Here is a 17,802-nt window from a genome sequence, read left to right as displayed (position 1 = left end):
GTTCCTTGTGTGTATTTCTAGCACTCCAATACTGTGAGATACCGCAATGCACAAAGGGAAGACAGTGAAATAAAGATGATTCAGGAGAAGAAGGAGCAAGCTGAAATGAAAAGGTACCAGCACAACCTCCCCACCCCGCCCCTCCCCCCGCACCCGGACTCCTGGCTCTGGTTGTGGGAACCAGGGGGCTTTGCCGTCGCCTGACTCTGCCCCGTCCCCCTGTAGGAAAGTGCAAGAGGAGGAGCTGCGGGAGAACCATCCCTACTTCGACAAGCCCCTGTTCATCGTCGGGAGGGAGCATCGATTCAGGAACTTCTGCAGAGTGGTGGTGCGGGCACGCTTCAACGCGTAAGCACCCGCGCCCGGCCGGGGAGAGGGTGGCGGGCAGACCAGGATCCTCATAGTGGGGTCACCAAAGACCCTGTGGGCTCGTTAATCAGGCGGCTCCTCTTTGCTGAGTGGCCGACCAAAGGGAGAACCAAGTCCTTAGCCTGGGGCGCAAGTACTCGCATTGTGAGTAGTCTACACACAAAGGCAACTCGCCTTCCCCCCACACCTGGACATGCTGAGTTTGACCTGTTGCCCAGTTGTCACTCTCGGGTCACTAACTCCATGTCCTGTCGGGCCACGTACAACCCACAGGAAGCTGAAGTGACATTGCCAAGGTCATGACCCACGTCTTCTTCTAGACTCCATGGGGGTCAAAACACCCTCCCAAAATAGTATTAGAAGCAGAGAATGCCCATCCGAGTTTCCATGCCAACCAGGGAGAAAAGAAACCCCGGTGGCTGGTGGCAATCAGCAGGAGGATGAGGGTGCCGCCAGCCCAGAGACGGTGGCACTTGGATAGACCCACACCAGTGTCACCAGCAGCCCTAGGGCATGGAGCGTTGGTCTTGCACAGCTTTCAGGAGAGGTCCCGAAGACCTGTCTCGGAGAAAAGGTGAAAGCATCGTGCCCCGTCACCAGCATCCAGAGGCCAGTGCCTCTGCAAATGGGTCTCCATGGTTGACCTTAAGAAGCATTTGATCATCAACCATATCATCTGTCATGTCACAGGCCTCTGCATGTAGAGATGGGGATAGTGGTATAGGCTAGGCACCCCAAAACCGCTCCAGCAAGTCACGATTTGATCTCAGATCAAGGAGCCTTTATTAACTGCTTTCTCGAGCCCAGCCTGGCCGGGAGGCAGCCCTGAGTATGAGAAGCAGGAAAGGACCACACCACTTTCTTGGAAGTTCACTAAGCAAGCAAGCAAGCAGATTTATAGAAGCCAAACACAGCACTGAGCTAAACAATCCATTGGTTAATACAGAAAGCAAAAATAAAGCAGGCAATCGTTAAATGGAAACCAGAAATAAAGCGGGCAATAGTTAAACAGAAGCCAAAAGTAAAGTAGCCAAACACTCAATACAGTAGTCAGTCAAAAATAAAGTGGTAATAGTTAAACAGAAACCGAAAGTAAGGTTGTCGAACAATGAATAGTCAATCAATAGAGTAGTCAAGCAGTCAATAGTTAAACAATCAATAGTCAAACAATCAACTGATGTAGGAACTGACATGGGTTCGCTACACTCTTGACTGATCCCCTCCCACCCCACATCCTGTGAAGGGCCACGTGAACTGCATGCATTCTGGACACCAGCGCCAAGAGCGAAGCAATGTGTTTCTCAAAGGAGCAGGGTCAGCCTCCCAGAGGACGCAAAGGCAGGATTCCCTTCAGACGGGGTCTGCAGGCTGACTCCTACCCCACCTGGTGGGGGTCCCTGTATGATGACAAAATGGGCTCACAGACATCTGTAAGGGGAAGGGGAAGCCACAGGGAGAAGCAGCCACACACTCGCCAAGGAGATGGACACCTGAGCCTTCCCTTCAGAGCACCCAGTGGGCGACCCTGGTCTGTGACCCCTTGACTGACTTGTCCGGGGTGCCCAGGCTCTGGGGCGGGGAGGAGTTTTCTGTCTGTGCTGCCGCACTCCTAGGAGGAATATCTGTGGAGTAGGGAGACTGGTGAGAGCAAGGAGAGTCCACCTGCGCCCGCCTTCCACTGAGGAAAGCCCGGAAGCCGACAGGGGCATGCCCAGATGCAACTCCACCTACTGCTCCATTGCTCGTCCTGCTCTTTCAGAAAGGCCTTCAGTGGAACTCCTGGGGCACACGCCAGCTTCTCCCAGACACCGGCTGTCACTCTAGATTCGAGCACTTCCTGCAGGTTTCCATCCGGAAGCATCCTGTGGGAGCCATGCTAACGGCTGGTCACGAATTCTCCTCCTCACTGATGCTTCTGTCTCCTGGTGTCAGCGACACTGCTGGTGTGGAAGGGGGCTGGGAGGGCAGGCTTGGCACTGGGAGTGTGCCCCCCTCACCGTGACCATTGGGGGCTTCCTTGGAAACTGAGCCCAGGCTTCCTCAAAGTCCAAGTCAGCCCCTCACACTCCCAAATCTTATTTCACAGATCTTAATTAAATCTGAGTGAGGCGATGTTTGATTGGCTAAAAATAATTTTTCTTTGTTATGAACATTTAATTCAGTAATAGGAGTCCCGTCCTGGAGCAGCTAGAGCAGAGTCTGAGTGCTTTTACTTTTGTTGTTTGTTTGTTTGCTTTTATTTTTGTTTGGGAGTCACACGTGGTGGTGCTCAGGGCTTACTCCTGGCTCTATTATCAAGGATCACTCCTGGCAGGCTTGGGGGACCACACAGAGTGCCAGGGATCGAAGCTGCATGCAAGGCAAGCATCTCCCCCATTGTGCTGTTGCTTCAACCCCAGAGTCTGAGTTTTTATTATTTTTTTATTTTTAAATGAATCACCGTGAGGTACAGTTACAGACTTACAAACTTACATGCTTGCATTTCAGTCACACAGAGAAAGTGAAAATTTAACATTTGTGAGAACCGTGTCAGAAATCGAGTGGGGTCATGAGCCAAGCACCTGGAGAACTACAGAGTTTGACATTTATAAGCATCTGTCGCAAAGTCTTCTGCTTGTCTGGAATGTTCTCAGCTAACTTCATGTTCCAGTGGACCTGTCGCTGAGGCGATAAAAGGAGATTTTAGAGATAAGGCAAAGACGTGGTATCGCTGGGTTGAAGAATAGTTTTATGCCTATTTTTTGGCATAGATGTCCATATTGCTCTCCATAAAGGCTGAACCAGGTGGCATTCCTACCAGTAGTGGTTGAGAGTTCACGTCTCACCAGGACGCTGCCCTTAGGATAACAGCAGTGAAAACATCCCAAGTTTCTAGAGATGAATGGGTCAGGGAGCTGTGGTATACATATGCAATGGAATACTATGCAGCTCTAAAAACAAAACCACGCAATTCGCAGCGACATGGAACTAGAGGTCATGCTGGCTTGAAGTCAGTCAGAAAGACAGGGACAGATGTAGAGTGTTACTGTATTATAGTTGGGACTTAGAGATACCCAGCAAGCTGGCCTAAAGGCAAAGTAATGGTAGAACCAATCAACGCAGTTGAGGTGGTGTGTGTGTGGGCAGGGGAGGCTTGAGAGGGTCAGGTGTTGGGGTCCTAGGGGAGGAAAGTGGGTTCCCTGGGGATAGGCGTGGTGCTGGAATTATATGAGAAACGATGATTGTAAACCACAGACTCTCTCAATCAATAGACTCTGTTGGCTGTAGTTAGGTGAGTGAGTCTTCTAGAAGTATGATGCCACTGAGCGAGAAGACGCATGCAAGGTTGCAAAAGGTTCTTTGTTTTCTCTTACAGGTCTAAGACTGACCCTGTCACCGGGGCCGTGAAAAGCACCAAGTACCATCAACTGTAGTAAGCATGGCCGGCTCGGTCTCCCGGCTTCCCTGGGGGGCGCTTTCATTTCATACAAAAATGGGAAGCTTCCCCAGATTCTTCCTTACCCGGGACTCTGCCATAGGCCAGTGGAGAGCCCTGGGGAAATCCCTAAAACCCCCTTCCTAGAACCCCAGTAACGGCAAAGCTGGCTCTTGGCTGCCAGCCGGGCGGTCTCTGCATTCTCAGCTCTCCTTGGTCTTGGCAGTGATTTGCTGGGACTGGTCACCTACCTGGACTGGGTCATGATCATCGTCACCATCTGCTCCTGCATCTCCATGATGTTCGAGTCCCCGTTCCGCAGAGTCATGCACGCCCCGACGTTGCAGGTAGGGCGGTTGGTGCCAGTGTCCAGCACAGAGGGGCAGCGCCAACCTGCTGTTCCCGCATCCTAGGTGACTCAGCCGCCTTGACCCGTTTCAGATTGCTGAGTATGTGTTTGTGATATTCATGAGCATTGAGCTGAATCTGAAGATTATGGCAGATGGCTTATTCTTCACTCCAACTGCTGTCATCAGGGACTTTGGCGGAGTAATGGACATATTCATCTATCTTGTAAGTCTCTGCTTTCCCCCCTTCCCCAGTGGAAAATGTGGCTGTTTTGTAGAATTGTCTGCATTTCGTGGTATGAGACGAAGATATAAGGATTGCAGATGGTTAGAAGCCATAAAGGGGTTCTTAGATAAAGTAGGCACATAAGGGAAAGCATGTAGATTGCCTTCAGGCATATGAAAAATATCCACTCATATTTCTGTTAGCGTTCAGGTACATCAAACACAGTCCTGTACACGCTAGAGGTACATTAATGAGGTCTAAATAAAGCTACCTAGTTTGCAGCCCAGGATTCTTATAAATCTTCTTTGTTAAAACAAACAAGAAAATACCTCGTGTAGTTGACAGGTGAGCCCCTATTGCTAAGGAAAGTGTGTGCACCGGAGCTTCCTCCACGTTTGGCCAGAGAAGGCCACCATGCAACTAGAGTTTGGTTACACCGAACAGTGAGACCACAGGGAGGGACTCAAAGAAACCTCATATTCCTGTATGAGCAAGGAAGAACGAAACCGTGGTCTTTCCCATGCCTCAAGGATAGTTGTGACCAGTAGCACATGCCTGTTGACATGTCAGTAACAGAGTGAGTACCAGTCGAGGCAGGGGGAGTCGCCTCGAGCTAAGGATGTCCCTAATGTTACTATCAGTGGAGTCTCTGCCTCCAGTGTGTAAGACCAGGGGCATCTTGCACACACACACACACACACACACACTCATACAGATACGCACACACACATGCACATGCACATGCACTCACATACACATGCACACACATGCACATACATGCTCACACACGTACACATATGCACATACATGCTCACACACATACACATACACAAGCACACACATACATGCTCACACATGCATGCACACACACTCACACAATACACATGCACACACATGCACACGCGCACGCACACATGCACATATGCACGTGCACACATGCACAAATGTACACGTGTACACACGTGCGCTCACACAGTGTGAATGTCTGTCTAAGAAGCGTTGGTACCAGTGTCTTGGAGCAGGCAGGGAGCCGTGGGCGGGCTCTGTCCATGCCGGGCTCTCTCCCCCGCTGTAGGTGAGCCTGATCTTCCTGTGCTGGATGCCCCAGAACGTGCCCGCGGAGTCGGGGGCTCAGCTCCTCATGGTTCTCCGCTGCCTGCGACCCCTGCGGATCTTCAAGCTGGTGCCGCAGATGCGGAAGGTTGTGCGGGAGCTCTTCAGTGGCTTCAAGGAGATCTTCCTGGTACGTGAGTTCCGGTGACCCCTTGCTTCCGGCCCGCAGTGATGAGGGAGGGATCACGAGGTCGGCCCCTGGTCCAGGCAGAGTCTGTGTGTTTGTTGATCCCACACACAGGAACGACACGCCCTCGGGCCTGGCTTACCAGCGCAGCTTCTACAGTGAGCGTTCTGTGTAAGCGAGAGACAAGCATTCCCCAGAGTAGCACCCGAGGAAAACTCCAAGAGACTGAATCTGCAGGTGCTTCTGTTGTTGTTCTCTCTTGATCCTACTTTATCTCTTCCCTGGGCTGTAATTTGCTCATCTGCAGTAAAGGATCTCAAGGGTCGGTGCTGACTAGTTCACAGATATTAGGAACCGACCTTCCAGGGCTCATCGTCACATTCTGTGTGTCCCGTAAGCGCATCACACAGACTGTCTCTGAGTGTCATCATAAGTATAATGATTTACTTTAAGCAAGTTCTTTTCATTCTTGAGCTCTTCCTCCAAGAAAATTCAACCTTCATCAACTATAGGTATCAAAGGAGGGAAAAAATTCACTGGACTGGAGTGATAGCACAGCGGGTAGGGTGTTTGCCTTGCATGCGGTCGACCTGGGTTCGATTGCTCCATCCCTCTCAGAGAGCCCGGCAAGCTACCGAGAGTATCCCACCCGCACAACAGAACCTGGCAAGCCACCTGTGGCATATTCAATAGGCCAAAAACAGTAACAACAAGTCTCACAATGGAGACGTTACTGATGCCCGCTCGAGCAAATCGATGAACAACAGGACGACAGTGCTGCAGTGCAGTGCTATAAGTGAATAGGTCTTTAATGTCAGATTCACTTTTTTAACTTTCGCTTTCGGCACTGTGGGTTGTAAAGCTGTTACTAGTAGAGTTTCACGTATTTTAAAATACACCTGTGCGCATGCCACATTCTGCACAACGCAGATCTGACTCAGCACCTTTCCCGACACTGGCCACCACTGCTGGCCTCCTGAGCACCGTGAGGAGAGATCCCTGAGCACAGAGCCAGGAGTAAGTCCTGAGCACTGCCGGTTGCGGCCAGAAAAGAAAAATGCAGCTTGGATGGAACTGGAAAGCATCGTGTTAAAAGAAATTAGTTGAAGGAAGAAGAACAAATAGTGGGTGATCTCACTCAGCTGTAGTTTATAGAAAAACAGGGCAAGGAAACATAGTACTAAGCAGAGACAAACACTTTATCTTTGGTTTCAGAAGCAGTGGGGTGAGGGGGCAGGAAGAGACAGGCTAGAACTGATCCAGGACAGAGGTGGAGGGTCAAGGAAGGGGCAGTAACTTTATAGAAGCAAACTATGAAAGTCGTGCTATTGTAACCATATTTCCTAAACCACTATAAAATTGCTTATATATTTTTTCTTTTTTTACAAAATGTAACATATGAGTATAGCCTGCTTGAAACACCTTAATATACAACCATGCAATTGAGAATGGAGATAGTCTCCCTAAAGCACCAGTTTAGGGTCTCCTGGGAGCGGGCATGTAGACAAAAGGACCAGAACGGATTCCTAGCTTACGGTTTGTTACAGAGGATCCCTGCCTGACAAGGCAAGGATCAAAGGATTCTTTGCATGTTTACTGAAATCTACTTGTGCATGGAAAACAGGAACAGTGACTGTAGTAGCTTTCTAGAAACCTCTAGGGCCAGAGTCCAGCTAGAGTTGGTTGCAGGGCATTTCAGTACAGCTTGTGATGGTCGTCTGGGCAGAAAGAAGCCAGAGATATTTTTTCCATGTGTTTAAGTTTTCTTTGAGCTAAATCCACAAAATGTGTGACTTTTCACGCCACAAGGACGAAGCAAAGGCACTGTGGGTCGAGAGCCCATGTCTCTGTGACAGTTGGTGCACACCCCTCTTGAGTCTTAAAAGAGAATCTACCTTTTCCCTCACTCTGGCTCATTTCCGGGTCTGTGGAATGAGGTGCATGTTCAGCTCCTGAAAGTCTGTCCACCAGCAGTCCAGCAGAGGGCGCACGAGTCAAAACACAGATGCACAGGGGCCCCGCGTCGCCTGGACTCTGTCACCCATCAGGTCTCTGCTACTAGAGATGAGAAGCCACTTGGAGAGAACCAAGAGCCGACAGTTCTCTACTCCGCAAACAGCGCGAAGAGCAGCCAAGTCTGAGTTGTGTCAGAGCGGCCTCAGTGCATTTTGCCCGCGTGAAAGTCCTCTGCTTCTCTTCTAAAACTTCAGCCCCCCTTGCCCCTTCCCTCCTTTCTGTGAACGAAGCTGAAAGATACCGTCAGACTCCCTGGTCTCCGTGCAGTGCTCTCTGGGAAACCTCGGTCCTCCCGTGCTCCCCGTGTTTCCGCTGAGCTCTGAAGCCTTGCCTGTCCCCTTCAGGTCTCCATCCTGCTGCTGACGCTGATGCTCGTGTTCGCCAGCTTCGGGGTCCAGCTCTTCGCTGGGAAGCTGGCCAAGTGCAACGACCCCCACATCCTTAGACGGGTAAGTGGGGCGCATTCGGGGCGCATCTCTGTATCTGGGGATGAGAACGAAGGTCCCTGACAGTTCGTTTTATAATTGAATCACAGTGAGATACACAATGATGAAGTTGTTCACGATTGGGTCCCGGTCATATCATGTTCCAACACCCGTTCCTTCACCAGTGTATGTCTCCACTTCCCACCACCAAAGTCCCCAGTTTCCCTCCTCCCCTCCTCCTCCTCCTCCTCCTCCTCCTCCTCCTCCTCTTCCTCCTCCTCCTCCTCCTCCTCCTCCTCCTCCTCCTCCTCCTCCTTCTTCTTCTTCTTCTTCTCCTCCTCCTCCTCCTCCTCCTCCTCCTTCTTCTTCTCCTCCTCCTTCTTCTCCTTCTCCTTCTCCTCGTCCTCCTTCTCCTCCTCCTCCTCCTCCTCTTCCTCCTTCTCCTCCTCCTCCTCCTCCTCCTCCTCTCTTCTTCCTCTTCTCACTCTCTCTCTCTCTCTGTCTCTCTCTTTCCTTTTGGTCAATGATTGGAAGTTATCACAAGTGTGGGGATGTGTGTGTGAGGGGGGTGGTTAGGATAGAGAAGTTAGGATAGAGAAGGGACCACTGTGACAATAATAGCTGGAAATAATTGCTCTGGACAAGAACTGAGTGCTGAAAGGAGGCAAAGGGATACACCTAATAACCTTCCGGGATCTGTATTGCTGACAGTTCTTGATAAGCTCATGCTGGAGCTGCATGGAGAACTTCCAGGGAGAAAGTGGAGGACTCCTCCCAAGTGCTCCCTTTGCTTGAAGTGCACCATCTTTCTGGCCTTTTGGCTAGAAGAGCATCCGCGCCCAGGGATTCTCCTCTTCCTCTGACTCCGGGGCCAGCCCTGCCAACATGGTCAGCTCTGTCCTCCAGAGTCCAGTGCTTCCAGCTGTGACCCTCCAAAATCTTCCTTGAGTTCTTCCCTCATTTACCCTCCCCTTTGCCCTCGGTGAGGATCACACCAGTGAACCATCCTCCATGAGAACACCAAGCCGGGGGGGACTTGAGACCTTCTGGCTGCCTTGCCAACATTCTCCCTGTTGGGAAAACAGGGCCTGGCATTGGCTACTCACCATCCCAAATATACGCCCCAACCATTGTGTGTTACTGATGGGGCAGGCGGAGTTTGGCTGCTCGAATAAAACCATGGCTTCAGTGGCCGAACCTGAGGCAGTGCGTCCACTGCAGCCCGGAGTGACTGGGGATGGGGATGGGGGTCTCCTCCAAAGGGCCTTCAAGGACCCGAGCTCCTTCTTTCTGTCTCATGTGTGTGTCCTTCCCTGTCTCCTCTGAGGACCTGGCAGAGCGGGGCAGAGTCACATCCTGGTGTGAGAATGCGTGGGACCAGCCGCGGAGCCCTGCACTGCAGCTCATGGCACACCCCCCTGCACACCCCCCTGCACAGAGCACTTCCTCCTGCTGGCAGGGGCTGGGTCATGGGGCCACAGCACTGTCTTCTAGAAAGGACACGGTTGTGTACAGGACATAACTTGCATCACGACAAGCCAGTCTCTGCAATTCCCTTAGAACTGCATTCCACAGGGTTAGAGAGAAGAACAAGTCAACCCATTCAAATGTAGGTTTCCGAACGGCCCAGCACCGCTGAACTATAATACAGATTTCCACGAAACGTGACTCTCTGATACAGATCTTGCGTCAGCAGGAGAGAGCCTACGGTTTAAATCTCCTAACTACAAACACAATGGTTGCCTCTTGGGCTCGGGAGAGGGTGCACAGTCACTCCTGACTCCTGCTCTCTGCTTTATCCCCCATGTCCCGGGAAGTAACCCTGCCAGCCCCTCTGCACCATTGGGGTTGCCCTCATGGCCTTTGACCTTGCAGAAGCTGAGCAGTTCCACATCTTTCAGCCCTGGCATTCGACCCTCCATTCTCTTTGGCCAAGTATTGCCAGGAAGGCCCCACCCCCCTGAGGATTATTTTGGAGCCCTTACCCTGGACGGAATTCTTAGAGTGAAGCACCCTGGTTGGTAGCAACCTTTTTTCCGGCTGCGTGCCTAAGGAGGGCCGGATTGGGAGACCCTAGAGCCTTTCCCAAGCTTCTCCCCGGGGCACGGGGTGTAAGGCTCTTAGCTCCTTCCCCGGGGACCCATGGACATGGGTCACTCAGAAGTACGTTCACATGAAGTATGGCAGGAAGGTCACGCTGTCCTGCGTCCGCTCAAGAGGAAGGTACGACAAGCTGCTGCCTGAGTCTACTGGCTGGTATGAGGAGGGATTATTTTAGATCCTTTGGATAGAGACCAGAACGATAATAACAGCATTTCAAGACGCAGCCTCGTCGGAATTCTGGGTGACTCAGTGTGTTAATAACGCCCTAAGTGCAGGGTAATTTCACATTATCTACTCATCCCAGCCCAAGCGAAACCAAAGGCTCGTGTGGGGGGAGAGAGCACGTGAGGGGTGGGCAGGCGTCCGGACACCAGGCGCTGCTCCTCTCTGCCAGCGCCGATGAGAAAGACACTGAGGGGAGTATCTGCAGGCAGCTGTGCCCAAGGGCTGCTGTGTCTACGGCGCCCCCGTCTCTGCGTTTGTCCTTTGTAAAGAAGGGACTCGAGTGCCAAGGGGAGAAGTCCCTGGCCCAAGGGTTCTCTTGGTCTTGGCCTCTGAGACTGGCCCACAGGGTTCTCTTGGTCATGGTCTCTCAGAGTGGCCCAAAGGTTCTCTTGGTCTTGGACTCTGAGACTAGGTTAGAAAGATCTTAAGACCTAGAGCACTTTCACCTCTGGCCGTGCTTCTGAGCCTGGGCATGGGCTGCTTTGCCCCTACGAGGGGCTGGCGGACTCCAAAAGACAGAAGGGATGAGGCAGGTCATGCCAGATGCACCCTGGCACCTCTGCCTTGGACCCTGCAGCACAGCCTTTTGGAAGGATGGTGTGGATGTGTGTGGACGGGTGTTTGCAGGTGGCTGTGGTACAGCACTAACTAGGAGCGTAGGCTGTGAGGGGGTGGAGGGGTATGCACCCAAATGGGAATTGTGCTTGTCTTCTGGGAATGATAGACCTGCATATTCTGACCAAAGAACAAAGCAGCTGAAGGGAGAATAAGGACAGAAATAAGTTTTAAAAAGATGCTACTTAGTAATGCTGCTTTTGAATATATACATATACATATTCAAAAGTATATAAATATATCTATCTTTATTGAGTTAGAATCTACTCCAAGTGCACAATTCTTTGGTCTTCATGTTCATAGAGTTGTAAGCCATCACTTCAGTCCATTTTTCATCACCCTAAAATGATATATTGTGATCTGTCATTCAAAACCCCCTCAGGCTTTATTAGGCTTTATTGCCCCCCACCAATATCTCTGTTCTACAATAACAACAGACTTCATTTCAAGGGGAGGGTCACACACACCTTGCTGTGTGCTCAGGGCTTACTCCTGGCTCTGTCTGTGTTCAGGGATCACTCCTGGAGGGCTTGGGCACCTTAGGGGTGCCGGGGATCAAACCTGGGTTGGCTGAGTGGAAGGCACGCCCTACCCACTGCACTATCACTCTGGCCCTTGCTTTCTGCTTCCAGGGACTTTCTGTTTGGGACTTTCCTACGAATGGGATCGTAGATTATGAGGTCTTATATGGCTGCCCTTTTTTTCCCCTCAGCCTAAGATGGCCAAGGTTTATCGTGTATCAAGTGCATGTGGCTGTGGCAAAAGAATCTCATTCATTAGAGAAGGGATCACTAAGAAAATGATGGCTGGAGGAACCAGTCAGGATGGGAGATGCATGCCGAAAGTAGATAATGGACCAGACATGATGACCTCTCAGTGTCTGTGTCGCAAGCCATAATGCCCAAAAGTAGAGAGAGAGTATGGGGAATACTGTCTGCCATGGAGGCAGGGGGAGGGTGGGAAAGGGGAGATATAGCCGGGATATTGGTGGTGGGGAATGTGCACTGGTGGAGGGATGGGCGTTTGATCATTGTGAAATTGTAACCCAAACATGAAAGCTTGTAACTATCTCACGGTGATTCAATATAATTAAAAAAAAATTTTTTTTTAAAAAGAAAAGAATCTCATTCATGGCTATGGCGGAAGAGCCGTGCGTGTGACTGTGCCATTCTGTCCATCTCAGTGCGCACGGACAGGCCCTGGGGTGGTCTCCACCTTAGTAGGGAAGGCCCTGGAATAGTAATGAGGGGGAGGGCAGGTAAAAGACTTCCAGGTGGAGCTCTGCTTCCGGCTCTCCGGTGGTCACCCCTGTGTGTAGAGCTGCAGGGGCCACTCTCCCTGTCCCACCCAGCGTCCTCACTAGTCCCCAAAGTAGAGGCCCCTCTTCCAACCGCCCCCCACAGTTAAGTGACACTTTCCAGGATGAGCGTCCGCCTTCTGCGCTTCGTCAAAGCTTGTCACTGGCGCTTTGATGAACGTCCCGCGCGGGAGGGAAGAGGTCCCCCACGGTGGCCTTGCGTTTCCCTGACTTGTGATGTGGCGCATCCTTTCCGGCGCGCAGGCACTCTTTGTTTATTCTCCCTGGGAGAGGGGACCCTCAGATCCTGGCCCACCTCCTCGTTTCGGTGTCAACACGAACCTCTCATCTTGCCTGTGTGCTGACTAGCTGTCCACGTTCCTGCTCTGGGGCGACAACCCTTTGTGATTCTCTTTAAAGAAGTGTTTCTGGATGCTCGCTTCTGTGAGTTTTGTGTCTGACCAGTTTCTTCTCCCTCCCTCTTTCCCCGCCTGCTTTAGGAAGATTGTAATGGCATCTTCAGAATTAATGTAAGTGTGTCCAAGAATTTAAATTTAAAATTAAATCCCGGAGAGAAGAAGCCTGGATTTTGGGTGCCCCGTGTTTGGTAAGCATAGCAGAGAATTATCCTGTGGAATGCTTGATTTGTCCGTATAAGGTTTTTAAGAAGTCTAATATGGCATGAAACTAAAAGTTACTCAGCTGGAGATGCTTAGGTGGTATTTAGGAAAACAGGGCAGAGCCCTGGATTACAAAGGACGCCACAGTACGATAAACACAAGCATACCATCGTATATTCCTTCAGGAAACTAATGAGATAGTGCTGCAGGTTTTTTCTGATACACTAAAAGCATTTATCTTGATCCATCAAATTAGTCAGGCTAATAAAAATTGTTTTTAAAAAAAACAAAGATTTTTCTATCACATACAGACTAAACTTTTCCTGAGTGTATGGTTCTCTTGGAGAGCCCAGCAAGCTACCGAGAGTTTCCCGCCCGCACAGAAGAGCCTGGCAAGCTACCCAAGGCATATTCGATATGCCAAAAACAGTAACAACAAGTCTCACAATGGAGACGTTACTGGTGCCCGCTCGAGAAAATCGATGAACAATGGGATGACAGTACTACGACAGTGCAGTGCTATATAGTTTTACAGCAGGACCTCTCACAGCTGTGGAGAAACATAAATCATAGAGAATGTCAGATGAAAGCCCGCTTACATGGAAGGAGTGCTGCTCTCGGAATACTGGAAGGCAGCCATCAGCAACACGACTGATGAGCTCAGACCCTTGAATATCCCTTTCTCTTGAAAATGAGCTTTTCGAGCATCACGGCACAGCCTGCAGAGCGGCTGCTCTCTTACCGGCTCATTTTATGTAGGACCCTGGGTGGAAACTGTATCCCTCACTGCCCCATCACTGATACGCTTTGCTTCTCCCTGCATCATTCGCCCTTTCCAAGCCATCCTCGCCGTCCTTTGTATTTTATCTATTTCATTTTTATCTCTTAGACTCATGCATGAACGTGGCATCTACGCTGCTTAGGTCACGATAGATGTCCTCTACCAGCTGTCAGATCTCAGGGCCCCAGCGGGCTGGGCATGTGCCTTGCACCTGACTGCCCCAGCTCTGATCCCCGGCACTCCAGATGGCCCCCCAAACCCTTCCAGAGGGATCCCTGCGCCCAGCCATGTGTAGCTCCAACCCTAAGAACAAATCCGTAAAAAATAAATATCAGAACTTTTCCAAAGTAGTAGTATTTCCCCTAGCGGGAGAGCCAGCAGACTGCCCCCGCTTTGGCGTCTCTATTATATGGGAATTCACTGTCATAAATCATTTGGTGGGATTTACATTGCTTTTTTTACGAATTCTGAAGAATTATGGAAGAAAACAATAAATCTCATTATACCTGTCTTACACCTGGCTGGGGACAGCGGAGCACCCTGAGCTCGGCTAGTTTAAATTGAATTTATTTTTTTTTAAAGCATAAAACCTGGCATATTTTTGGGAGAATAAAACTCATGGTTCTACGATAAGTTTTTTCTAGGAAACGGGATATTAGTCCTGTTGGGCAATTTCATCTAAAGCCTTAGAGCTGAGGTCTGGGGAGGGTCGGGGTCCAGAGACACCCCCTAAGACCCAGCTCGACAGAACATATGACACAGAACATACTACACAGAACATACTACACAGAACATGCTACACAAGATTCCCTACAGCGCTCAGTTCCTGTCAAAGGACAGTCAGTTCTCAGACATGGTGTCGAGGGGACAAACTCAGGTCATGAGTTTCCCTCTACCCTTCCACTCTCCGAGGCTCAGGGTGGCCCCCCGCAGCCAAGAGGGACCCTCATGGTCACCCACCTGGGGGCAGCCACGCTGTGAAGAGAGGCTGTGGGCCGCCTCGGCCCTTCACCTGCTTGGACGGAGTTCTCTGGGGACTCCGGGAGGCCAGGTCATCCCTAGAGGAGACCACCTGCCCCAGACCTCTCAGGCTGCATGCCAGGGAGACGTTCCTCCTCCGGGAGAGACGGGCATTGCCGGAGGGGAGGTGAGCGCCCTTCGGGCAGCCGTGGTGGCCCGGCACGGCCCCCTCGTGTGTTGGAGGGTTTCTCCTCCGGGCGCGATTGTTTCCACGAGGCTGTAGTGTTGTTGGGTGCTGGATGCGAGTCTCTGGGTTCAGAGACCCCTGACCTGGTGGGCTCCGCGGTGCCAGAAGCTCGTGTGCACTCTCTGAGGGTCTCACCAGGACGTGGCACCCAGTGGGCCATCCAGTGGACGTAAACGCCTTGAGGTCCAGGAGATTGACCCGAGGCCGGGTCCCTTCCCAGTCCTGGTGCTCCAGAGCAGGGTCGCCCAAACATTTTTGGCCTTCTGACCCCTTTCCAGAAAAATAATATATACTCGGCGCACCCCTGGAACTCTACCTCTTTAAATGAACAGATTGAAAGCACCCCCCAAAATTGCACCCAATGGGGCTGGAGCGAGAGTTCAGTGGGTAGGGCGTTTGTCTTGCATGCAGCTGACCCGGGTTCAATTCCCAGCATCCCAGATGGTCCCCGAGCACCACCAGGAGTAATTCCTGAGTGCATGAGCCAGGAATAACCCCTGAGCATTGCTGGGTGTGACCCAAAAAGAAAAAGAAAATGCACCCAAGGTTACTCCTGCCCTGTTGGATCATTCCAGGGCTCCCCCAGAGAAGCAGGGCGTATCACCTACTTGGGAAAGGCCACAATGAGGTAGGCAACTTTGTTACCAGGCACCCAGGGGCTGGGGTGCAGGCACATGGCTCAGAAATTGTAAAAGGACGTTTGAATAGAAAGTGTGAGGCCAGCAGCTCAAGGCCCGGGATTGCCAAGATGTTGGCTGGCGAGCTGGGGGGAGGGAGAGGGGGTGAGGTGCTTACCTTGTGTGTGGCCAGCCTGGGCTCAATCACTCGCTCCACCTAGTGTCCCTGAGCACTGCCCGGAGTGATCCCCGAGCGCAGAGCCGTTGATGCAGGCCCAAAACAAACAAGCAAATAAGCAAATGAAGAAGAAGCTGTGGCTCCTGGTTCCCAGGGGGACACAGAGAAGCACCAGCCAGTCTGGAGGCAGGATGGAGGGAGAACAGGAGCCAGAGCCCTGGTTGTGCTCTTCTTGTGAGAATGGTGAGGCAGAGCCAACGGGCTTAGGGTCAGAGAACGGGGCTGCGCCGGGCTGTGGGGGTGACCGTCTGGGACAGAAGTTTTGTCATGAGTGTTCTGATAACTGGCCCCGGGGAGACAAAGACAGGTGGGAGGTGGCCCAGAGCATGACAACCCGTAAAGGTGATGAGGGGGTGACTGTGGGCTGGCTGGCTTTGGCATCTGAAGGGTGTGCCCTGGGGCTAAGGAGCTCTGCCCGCATGCAGGCACCCTGGGCTTATCCCCAGCACCTCCTGAGCACTGCTGAGTGTGAGCCCACCCCAGCGCCCAGTGAAAGAGAAAGTAGGGTCTAAAACGGTGTGGAGGACAGAGGGATGTATGGGACACATCCCCGTGTCAGGTCCCCAGAATCGAGTGTGTTGCCCCAAGGCTGGTGGCAGTTTTGTGAAACTAGGAAGGCAGTTCACACACGGTGTGTTTTCAGGGCCACACCCGGGGTCTCTTGGGGGCAGCGTCAGGCACACTGAGACCTGCAGCCCCTCCCCGCCTTCCACGACGCACGTTGTCAGTGGGTGCCTGCAGTCTGTGGCATAGAGTAGCCAGCACTTGGCTTCCCTGTGGGGGGCGGGGGGTTAGACCCTATTTTTTCTTTTATTCGGGAGCGTGGGGGAGGTTGAGCTGAGGATGGGAGTGTTGTTCCATCTCGAAAGCCAAGGCTGGATGGGAAATCCCCACCCCGACCTTGGGCTCCAGGCCTCACCACACCCCCAGCCCCGAGAGAGTGGTCTTATTTAAGAGATAGCCATGATGCTCCGACTGGAAATGCCAGAGACATTTGGAACTTCCCCCCAAGATGTCAGGGGAGAAGCTAGAATAAGCTGAAATGTGCGAGAAACGTAAATCTCTTCCCAGTAGTACCTGATGTTGGTCCTTAGAATCAACTACCTATTCTTTTTAAGTGTTCAATAGAACTTAATCCTGCACCAAGTTCCTCTCCACTTGAGAAGCTCCTTTTCTTTTCTCTTCTGCTTTCAAAAAACTTTTCTACTTTCCAATAAAAGAAAAAGTGTTCATTAGGATGCCATGTTTTGATGACCTCTCAGTGTCTGTGTTGCAAGCTATAATGCCCAAAAGTAGAGAGAGAGTATGGGGAATATTGTCTGCTATGGAGGCAGGGGGAGGGTGGGAAAGGGGGGGTATACCTGGGATATTGGTGGTGGGGAATGTGCACTGGTGGAGGGATAGGTGTTTGATCATTGTGAGATTGTAACCCAAATATGAAAGCTTGTAACTATCTCACAGTGATTCAATAAAATTTTAAAAATTAAAAAAAAAGAATGCCATGTTTAAGTAAGTATTATGGAGTTCAAATTCAATGATGTTCTATAAACATCAGTGAGTAGAGGGGCACCACTTGAACCTCATCCCAATAACTCTGTCCATTTATTCAGATTATGGCAACTGAGATGAGTTTTAGTGATGAGGGAACAGTAACTTTTACACCAAAAGCATAGACTGTGATGCTGTAGGAACAATGTGCCTTGGCCCCTGACAGTGTCCCCTGGCCCCTAGGGGCTTGAAGCCTAGGAGAGAACAGAAGGAAATTACAGACCGGTGAACGGAACCTGGCAAGAGCTTTCTTGCTGCCCGAAAGGCCCTGTGAATTCACTTAGAACTTACCTGACGCTCCCTTCTGGGTAATTTTAGCATCTCTGTCTGTCGTGGGCAGAAAGTGGTGAGATATTTGCAGTCTAAGTTCTCCCAAATCGGTATATCGTCTCTAAGGAAAAGAATACAAACCACTTTCGTGCTGAAGCCTGACAGAAACATCTGACTCTGGGGACTCCTCTGCGCCCCATGCAGAGCCTTAGAAAGGGGAACTGTGCTGGGAGCGGGCTTGAA

General features: G+C 51.2%; 1 protein-coding gene across 2 annotated transcripts in view; it reads left to right on the top strand.

Moving 5' to 3' along the window:
* The window catches only part of NALCN (sodium leak channel, non-selective), a 330,676-nt gene that overhangs the window by 274,207 nt on the left and 38,667 nt on the right, over nt 1-17,802 (top strand). For both annotated transcript variants that reach the window (XM_055136147.1, XM_055135485.1), the window contains 8 exons: nt 22-113; nt 226-348; nt 3,725-3,781; nt 4,011-4,131; nt 4,226-4,357; nt 5,433-5,600; nt 7,958-8,062; nt 12,779-12,885. In XM_055136147.1, coding sequence (XP_054992122.1) covers nt 22-113; nt 226-348; nt 3,725-3,781; nt 4,011-4,131; nt 4,226-4,357; nt 5,433-5,600; nt 7,958-8,062; nt 12,779-12,885 — 905 coding nt within the window. The remainder of the gene's footprint in view (nt 1-21; nt 114-225; nt 349-3,724; nt 3,782-4,010; nt 4,132-4,225; nt 4,358-5,432; nt 5,601-7,957; nt 8,063-12,778; nt 12,886-17,802) is intronic.

This window comes from Sorex araneus, chromosome 1, assembly GCF_027595985.1.
Source record: "Sorex araneus isolate mSorAra2 chromosome 1, mSorAra2.pri, whole genome shotgun sequence".
NCBI classification, from domain to species: Eukaryota; Metazoa; Chordata; class Mammalia; order Eulipotyphla; family Soricidae; genus Sorex; species Sorex araneus.
Note: the sequence above shows the minus strand (reverse complement) of the source record. Positions and strands in the feature narration are given on the sequence as shown.